Source organism: Heliconius melpomene, chromosome 19 (assembly GCF_056956725.1).
Source record: "Heliconius melpomene rosina isolate 202511_hmr_F chromosome 19, ASM5695672v1, whole genome shotgun sequence".
NCBI classification, from domain to species: Eukaryota; Metazoa; Arthropoda; class Insecta; order Lepidoptera; family Nymphalidae; genus Heliconius; species Heliconius melpomene.
This window is the reverse complement of record NC_140407.1, coordinates 8729018-8739013: the sequence shown is the minus strand read 5'-3', so window position 1 is coordinate 8739013 and position 9996 is coordinate 8729018. Positions and strand designations below refer to the sequence as shown.

Below are 9996 nucleotides of genomic sequence, written 5' to 3'. Positions count from 1 at the left end.
GAATGGAGTATCTTAACACTAGGACTAAGAGACTATATGTGCGGGATACAATAGAAAGATAATAAAAAAAATCCCTCGAATAAGTATCGAGCCCATAACCTTTTGCATTCGTAGTTAAACACTGTCCCTATATTTGGGAAATAATAAAAGTAAATATTTCGCCTGTCCTTATAATATAAAGCAACGTTTTGAAATGTAGCATGGTGCATGTTTTTGTATTTTGTTTTAAATTAGTTAATAAACAAAATGTTTAAGAAAAATATTTTAGCGCCATCTGTACGACAACTTTTCAATATGAAGTATTATAGTAGAAACGCCATCTATGTTACGAATGGTGCACTAAAAAATTTATATTTTCTACATAACATCAAATACAGACACCGCTTAGATAGTAGTTCAAAAACTTTACAATAGATAGCTCTCCATTTTATTAAAAAAAATTATTTCTTACAATTCAATTTAATTTTTCAATGTCTATTTTAAAAAATATAAAAATGAGTATTGTCTATTCTCACTGATAAATATTTATTATTAATTTAATAATCAAATTAACTTGGTCTTTAACGCATTTTTATCACTTGCGAAGTAGATGCAAGAACACGTCATCATATCTTTATAATCAGTTGGCGTTTCCACGTTTTTTTATCAGTGTAAACATTTAGTTACAAGCTATAGTCGTTTATAAAAAAAATATGTCATTTGCGTCCCAATTCTGCTATTATATTTATACAATATCTAATATAAACAATCTTAAGTATTAAATTATAATGTATTAAGTGGTAAAGTGAAGGTGTAGTGTACGAGGCGTTCACCGTTACCGCGACCTACTAAGGAACATACGGCATATCTCAGTATACACCGTAAGATCATCTCGCGCGAACGCGATGTTTTTCGAGAGTTTCTACATCAATTTTTCTATTATAAGCGCTTTGATCGTCGCACTAATATTCGACTATGTGACCAAATTCTTCAGCTACTGGTACATCAGACATGTGCCATACAAAATATGCGTTCCATTTTTCGGCAGTGATTACCACCGGGTGTTGGGTGTCAGGAATACATCGGAAGAAGTGAACACTCTATGTTCAATCTACAAGGACAAATTTATAGGTTGCGTCAAAAGTAGAATACCAGATTTGATTTTAAAAGACGTAGATTCTATACAGAGGATTCTATCGACAGATTTTGCAAATTTTCATTGCCGAGGCACTGGCTTGGACCGATCCCAGGATGTTTGTATACGAAACAATTTGTTTTACGCGGAAGGTGAAAAATGGACTCTGCTGCGCGAGAAATTGGAGCTACTATTGAATAGCATGAACTATGAAATTCAAGACAGTTTACATGACTGTTTGTCAGGAACCAATGGAGATACGAAAGTTCAACAGTTACTCTCGGGTATATTGGACGCTGTGTTTAAGAATTTACTTATCGATAATAAAATAGACAGCTCAGTGATGAGAGGCGTGAGGGAGACTATGCTGAAGCGGACCCTGTTTGGTAAACTTAAGAGTTATTTAAAGGATATATTTCCCTCAATTTATGTATTACTTGGATTAAGCGGCATATCCGGACAATACTTCGCCAAATTTGTTAAGGTCCTCGAAGATTCTAAGTTAATGAAGGATATTAAGAAGGCGGAATCGATATTTGAAGAAGAATCTCATAATAAAAATATTAGAAAGGAGTCAAATTTTAGTACAGTATGTTCATATGTAGGTTTGTTTGTTGAACAAGGGTATGTGCCATGTCATTATGTATTAACTGCATTATTTTATGAGCTGGCGAGAAATCCTGAAGTACAAGATAAAGCTAGAAAATGCGTAGATACTGCATGCGAAGACGACTATTTGGGTAACACTATTAAGGAAACCTTACGAATGTATCCCCCACATTCAATAATTACAAGGAAGTGTGTTAAAACTTATCAATTTCCTAAAAAGGATCTTGTTTTAGAGAAAAATATAACAATCACTGTACCTGTAGAAGCAATACAAAAGGATGAAGCTAATTATAAAGACGCGAGCGTATTCAACCCAAGCCGCTTTTTGGATGGTGACCGTTTGTCAAGTTCTTCGTTCCTGTCTTTCGGTGCCGGTCCTAGAAAATGTATAGGTAAGTGCTACATTATTTAAACAGCACTAAGTGAAACTTGAAAGGTGTGAGTACTAAAAGCTCATTTCATATTCTATTTGTTATTTAAACGAGTCCTCCTTTAAATATGAATGTAAGTATATACCCACTTATAAATATAAAACCATTAGATAGATTATAAAATAAATAGCATTTCATAACCGACGATTTGTAAAGAAAAAATATTATAATATTACTAAAGTTAGATTTTTTTGTGGTAAGACAAAATGTTCCCCGATTTTCACTTAATTTTTGAGACATTGTGTTGAGTGGCGGAGCTTAATGCTGCCGTTTGTCTCATTATCAAAGCCAAAAACTTAAAATAAAAAACTTATGAATGAAAATGGAACCCACAAACATTTTATACCGAAAATATTTTTATATTTGGGTGTGCCCAAATATGGTATTCGTAGGCACAATAGGCACCTACATAGGCACATATTCATATATCTCATGATTGTTTGATTGAATGAAAACATAAACCACAGAACCTAACAATGCCTATGGTGTTAATTATTGAGGACAATAGTCATTGGTCAATTATTATTACTTTCAAATTATCATATGTGTCATTAATTACTTTAATTAATGAATTATACCACAAACTATCATTGACAATTTGGTACTTTTATTTAGTCGTATATGAATATGTTTTAACCGACTTCACAATTTACAAATACAACGGTAAACTACACTAATGAGGTCAGTAGTGGCGCAGGGGCATAAGCGTACACCTTAAAACATTTAATATTTTCATATTTTCTGATTTTGCCTTAATAAGTAATTAAAACATTAATAAATAATAATTTATTCCCCCAAATGGGAATCGAAACGACAACCGTCACGTTACTGTCACAAACTTGTGCCTCTGTCGGCCTCGCTTATTTAAGTATTAATACTGTACAATAATGTTTCAATTTGACCCATTCTTTACAAATGCAACTGAAGATTTCGTACAAAAATAAAAATGTGACGACCTCGTGACACTTTCGATATAATAAATAATAAATTAAATACTATTATTATCTATTATTGAATTTGAAAGTTAATCTGTTACTGTATTACAAATTTATTGAAATGTTTTTGCCATATCTTATAGTCTACCAAAGTTACAATTAACTAACATTAAGAAAGTAAACATTTTTATACGAACACATTCATACTTTTGCATTGAATCAGTTCTATAAACTTCTATGAAAAATGCTCAAAAAGAAGAAAAAAAATCACCTTTGGAAACTAAAATAGTATCCCTATTTTGAAATGTTCCTTCTCGACAAATATCACGCCAATATTGGAATATGGTTAACAAGACAATTTGCGAGGTTGTGTATTCGATTCCCAATCGAGGAAATGGAAATATTTAATATTTTGATTTCTTCGCTCTGTTGTTGAGGCGCTCCGCGCTTAACGCGGCGTCAAATTTCGCTATTAATATCGCTTGTACCATGTAGGCATTGACCAAATGTTTCTATCTATAATGGATCACTTGGTCGACCCCTCAATCCTTGCGGCGTTAAGTTCCGACACTCAAAGACAAAACAATATCATTAAATATGTGTACATTAAAATTGTTTATTCACAGGTGAACAACTGGCTCTTCATATCATGAGGGACGTGGCAGCAGCAATCCTGAAGAAGTTTCAAATAGAACCTTGTGATAACAAACTGAACATAAAAATAACTGATTACAACTTAAAAAGATTTGTCGATGGCGACCTAAAATTAAAATTTAGACCTATATCCTAATGTGTAGGTACGAGTATATTATTTTTTGGAAAGATTTTTGTGACATTGTTTTAGGTTTAAGTATTCGATTGGAGGTAGTGGATACGATTACCATGATAAAAATAGTTTGGTCTTGTTTAAAATAGTGGTAAGTTCCTTAGATTTTTACAAGAAATCGATATGAACAGCTTGTATCGATAATTTCATAATCTGCAATTTTGGTCTTATATTATTTCTTATGAACTTAGCAGTCAGTTTACACGAAACATAAAAAAACAGAACATTTTGACACATAACAGGGCAGAGGTAACCTGGGAACCTAGTGTTAAGACACTCCGTTCTCATTGGGAAACTTCCGTTCCCACTTCCTAATTCTCGAGCATCGCTCAACGCCACTGTTTGTTACGTTACCGGAGCATGGAAATGAAAAAAAATAATATTTCATTTCCCCGAGTGGGAATTGAACCTACAACTGACGTTTTTTCCGTTACACACTTGTGCACTTGCGCCACGACGGTCTCATAAAACTTCCTAGTTCTTATTTCTATATGTTCTCTTTGTTTACTTTGCGGTAACTATTATATTATGTATATATTATTCTTTTACTAAGAGACTGATCTTTTTTAATTTATACTTTATTATTTTCATAAGGAGACCTTTATAATATAAAAAAATATATATTTAAATTAACTACATTAAGTTATAAATGTAAAATATAAAGGACGGAGCGACTTGAGCCTGATTCATTTAAACTATTAACATGAAAATAATAATAATAATAATGTCACACAATAATAATAACATCTTTGGTATAATAGGTATGTAATTATATTGCAAATGTGGGTAATCATTACCTATCATTATTATTGATTGCCAATATGACGCAGTAGAGCAGTGTCTGACGTAAAAGTCATGGATGTAGGTTCTATCCCTACTTGGTGTAACAATAAGTAACATAAATGTGTCGATATGTCGATAAACGAATAAATATGGCGATAAAGCAACAGAGATAAGTCACTCCGTTCTCTTCCTTTGGTCTTTTAAAGAATTTTAATTATTGATTTTATCGTACCTTACCGTTATAATAATATTGTGTATCAATTTTTCTTATGAAATTCTTATTATTTTAGACATTGAGATATATCTTATTTTGTCTTTTGTATTTTGCTTGTTTGTAAAATGCAAAGCAATTGATCTATTTTTAGTTGTTAGTTAAAAAATAAGTAAATTATAAAACGGGATGTAGTTAGTAAATATAAAGAAATTATAAAGAAATAATGATTTTGTTTTATTGATGATGAAAAATCCTTTTTAGTAGTAAATATTGTAATAAAACATAATATACAATAATAGTATCGAGGTTGCATAAACAAGATGACATGCATGCATGCATTAAGTTACTCGTAGATATCAAGCGATGTTACACATACATACATAATTGGAAACAAGATGTTTCTTACTTAATTTACCGCTTTACCTTTTTTATTTTTTTAATATTATACAAAAACACCCTTAATAAATAAAATTTTACAAGTCGATATATAGATATGGGTCATCAAAATAAGATACCCAAAACGAATTGTTTAGTTGTATGTCCTTTCTTTTCATAAAATGTCCATGAATTATTAATATTTTCATGACAGGAATATGAATTACAAAAAAAAATATATAAAAAATGCGACTGTGAAAATAAAAAAGTAAATAAAACCGAACATAACGCCCAGACTGCAACGAAATAATAAAATCCATGCCTTTGGAACACATAAAAAATCTATTGATTTTCAATACGAGGGACATTGGACACCATATATAAACATATAAACATACATACATACATACGCTAAAGGGGAATATGGAGACCGTCAACGATCCAAATGCTATAGGCTTACCATAATTTGTTGAAAACCCCGGAAAGATATTGGATAAGGATAAGGATAAAAACGAACAGGATTGAGAATTTGTATCTTTATCCTTTGGCTTCATGATAAATTTTACTTATAGTTACTGAACGGATTTTACGAATATGAATATATCTCTATACTGAAAAGATTGGTTTTTTAAACATTTTTTATGATAGTATGTACGGATAGACTTTTTTACCTATAACGGCCCACCTTTTATTTCAACTATAATATGTCTTAAAGAAAAATGTTTTGCGAATGAATCCGGTTTAAAAACAGTTTCAAATACCGTTATCAGAATGTTATCAACTAATATACCTAAAATAGCATTTTTAGTAATAATTACTGGAGTTTTAGCACTTACCGGCTTTCTAACAGTAATCTGATTAGCTATATATACCTATACAAAATAAAAACATCAAGCTTAAAAAGTAAATTTATTGTAACGTTTAATCTTTTTAACTAAAATTTATAGAACTAACTGAGATAAAAGTTTTAAACAATTAACTTATTACTTTTAGTTCAGATTTTGAGCTCGATTCCTATGGAGAATGTTGTTTGTTTAAGAAGATAACTTTTTCGTTCGCACAGTACGACTATCATACATAACATAAAATATTACTTTTAAATAAATGTATTTAAAATTAAGTCCCTTTAAATCTCTTAATTATGGACTTCCCAATCAAAAAACAAGTAGGCACGTCCTGATTTATTACGCTCTCCGTAGCCCACTTCCGACGTTGTTAGTTCTGTGACGGATGACAGGTAGCGAGCACGTTTTTATAAGGGAATATGGTGCTTGTATTACAGAACTATAGGTACATACTATTTATTATTTTTAAGTAAGGTTTTTAACTTTTTTTCATACTTTCATAAACTTTTAAGTCTATAAAATTTTATATAAAGAGAAATTATTTACTTGAAATACCAATCTGGTCTCTTAGAATTTCATATTTTTTGATATTAGAAAGGTTAACGACCAGGTGACCAGATAAACTGACTCACATAAAGTATATATTTTTGTGACAGACTCAAAAACATATTTTGTAGCGTCACGTTGTATCCCACACATAGAAGGGTAGGGAACCTGGGAACCTTGTGTTAAGACAGTCCGCTCTCATTAAAACTCTTCCTTATTTTCTCTGAAGCTATAAAATCTCAAGCATTAAGGAAATGTATTATACATGCCTTTTAGGTAAATTGCGCTTCCGTCACACTAAATAATTCCGAACGCGCGTGAAGATAATAAAAGTTTCAAGACGACGAATTGGCGCGGTGGTGCTCGAGCCTAATCAAATATTTTTATGATCGACGCCTTTTTACGAGGAGCTTGCTTGTTGAGAGGTAAGTGGTGTGTGACCTAAGGTGCGAGCTGTGGTGTTGCTTTGTAGCCGACAGTGTTTTGATTTATTTAGATAATAAATAACAAATGAATTCAAATCTTTAAAAAAATCCCTAATGTAAAGAAGTATAAAAAGTAAACAAACAACTATAAAATATATGATAGTTTTCAAACAGCTCAATACTCTCAATTGAGTCAACTTTCAAATAAAAAAAACTAATCAAATTCTGTTCTTGCAACTTATGACATTCCTCCGTTTGCATTGTGGGTTAATTTAAATATTGTATAAACCTGTAATAAATATCTCTAATAAATAGTATTTAAATAAGTACAAGTAAATTATGGCGATGATGGATTTTTTATGTTTTTAATTCAACTTTTTCTAAAAACTTAGAAGTAGGATAAATATATCATATTGAAACAATATACAAAACAGCATATTTTTCAATTTTTGCTTAATCGCTTATGCTCGTGGATTCCACTACGCCATATGAAAGTATTATTCAGTGTGACTGCTCATTTGTGTACATAATTTAGTAAAGGTATAAAGTAGATATGTTCCAACTTTAAATAAAAAATGTATTTATTTACTTTGTAGCATATTCATAGTAAATATTTTGTTATTGTTAACATTTTGATTGAAATAAATTATATTGAAATTAGATCAGCACCTATTAAAGATTATATGATATGATTTTTAATAATAAGCGCGATGGCTAATGAATTAAAAAAAAATAAAAAATATCCCTCCATGAGTCTTCCTTAATTATTATACCCCATACAGTAGGATTAGCAGGGATAACCTAGTCCTCTGTCCTCTGTCTCTGTCCTCTATCCTACAACTCCAGTCCTCTGACTGGGCCTGAGGCTAGTCTCGACACTTTTTCCGCCGACTTCTAAAGGCATATCTTATTAAGTTGTGGAATTCAACTAACCTAAGAAATTAAACCATGAAATGAATATATAATTTCAATGTATTGATAAAATATACATATATACATATATGTACAAACAAATTGATAAATTCAACTCGATTTCACAATACAAACAACAATCTACGGTAAAGCATTCCGCACTACGATCTGATAAAAATAGAGCAAACAAAAGCAAATAAGAGAGACACTCAGTTCTGTTTACTTACGATCCGCCACCGCTCGCAGGTGTCACGTATTCCTATATGGTTTTGTTATCATTCCTGTTCTGGTAGGAACTTTAATTTAAACTGGTTATTTAAATATTTTTAGTTCACTAAATTCTTTAGTATATATCTGTAGTATATATGCTATACTAAGGTATTTGTTTGGTTAAACGCACTAATCTCGGGAATTGCTTGTGTTATGTAGTTAATTTATGGAGGAAAGCTATATTATATTAATTTAAAATCAATTGTGGCGATCTAAGCCACTGTACTTAAGGTCATAATTATCTCGGGAATTTAGAAAATATCATAATTTAGAAAATAACAAAAGAGAGAATGAAAATATTAAATATGTAATTTCTTTGAGTGGAAATCGAACCCACGACCTGTCGCGTTTACTGCACGCTAGTTCCACTGCGCCACGAAGACGGCTTAAAAATTATACAATAATATCAAATTTTATTATGCGATATTATTAAAATTATTGCCATTACAGTTAGTTTTAGATAACTTCTCTATTTAGAAATTAAACAAAATGGATGCGCCATTCTGTTATCGTTTGAACCGTTGCCAAGTACTGGGTCATATTGGCAATGTTGCTACCAAGATAGATGTTCTGTCTTCTCTGCCCAATATGTATTTTACACGTTTTATTGTTTCAAATTTACACACCTTTGTTAGTTTAAACTAAAGTATATGTAAACATTGCACTTTACCCTGTTATCAGCGCAAAGAAATGATAATATTTTTTTTTCAAGCTTGAATTGAACTTACAACTGTCATGTTTCCTGTTAGACTATGTTCCACTGCGTTAGGACGGCCTCGTCTCACTTTTCTATTACTCTATCATGTTATCCTTTATGATATATCATCATATTTCCAAACGTCGAAAGCTTAAATGTTTATAGACAGCAAAACCAAGTCTATCTTCACTAACTTATGTTCAATCTAGCTCAAAGTTTTAGATTTATGAGTCTACTAAGAGCGTTCGGCCAACAATCTATTATACAGTGGTTTCCTATACGGAAACTATTAAATCTGTATTGCACAATATGCTTCATGAATCGTGTTAAATACGGTGTTTTTTTCCTTTCTTATTTAAAATTAAATTAATTTAAAACAAATCAATACAGCTACACGCTGTATTCGACATACACCAGGGTAGGCAGAGGGAACCTACTATTAAGACTTAAGTTCTCCACTTTCCACGAAATTTTAGTCTCGTATGATACAAGTATTGGTATGTTAATAAAAAATATATTTATTTCCCAACATTTTAAATATATCCAATAAATGAAGATATTTTGAAATATAATCTAGTTAAATATATTTTGATATGCTCAAATACATTTGTAAAATCTCGTCACAACTCTTCTGACCAGCGACTTTTAAGTTATTGCAAAGATAGTATTACTCTTTATAAGTAATAGGCGGTAGCGATAAATACAACAAATTTTAAAATCCAGTGAAAATTCCTTTCCACCTATATGAGAAGCCACAGTACTACTAGGAAAAGGCCCGCATTTTGCACACCATCGTCGCCTTCAGGCTATCCCGATCTTTCTCTTAGGGCACTCTCACAGCATCGATTACTTACTAGAAGACCACCACGACCCTATAGTCCTCTAGAGTAAGAGCAGCTGGAGACATCATCACATGCATATCGCCTTCTCCTTCTCCCTCGAGCACCCGCTCCTAAATAATAAATAAACAACTTCTATCTCAACCATCAATAAAATTGCCGTCTACAATTTTTT

General features: G+C 31.4%; 1 protein-coding gene across 1 annotated transcript; it reads left to right on the top strand.

Moving 5' to 3' along the window:
• The first annotated feature begins 742 nt into the window (after nt 1–742).
• On the top strand, nt 743–5133 carry LOC146528628 (cytochrome P450 6B2-like). Its single transcript, XM_085203268.1, has 2 exons — nt 743–2115; nt 3716–5133. Exons 1-2 carry the CDS (start codon nt 885–887, stop codon nt 3877–3879), a joined length of 1395 nt encoding a protein of 464 aa, XP_085059394.1. The 5' UTR covers nt 743–884; the 3' UTR covers nt 3880–5133.
• Nucleotides 5134–9996: the final 4863 nt, after the last annotated feature.

What these genes read in the sequence shown, in the direction of transcription:
- LOC146528628 (XM_085203268.1), top strand. Translation starts at nt 885, where the DNA reads ATGTTTTTCGAGAGTTTCTACATCAATTTTTCTATTATAAGCGCTTTG. An exon ending in CGGTCCTAGAAAATGTATAG is followed by an intron (nt 2,116 to 3,715) that starts GTAAGTGCTACA and finishes GTTTATTCACAG; the next exon opens with GTGAACAACTGGCTCTTCAT.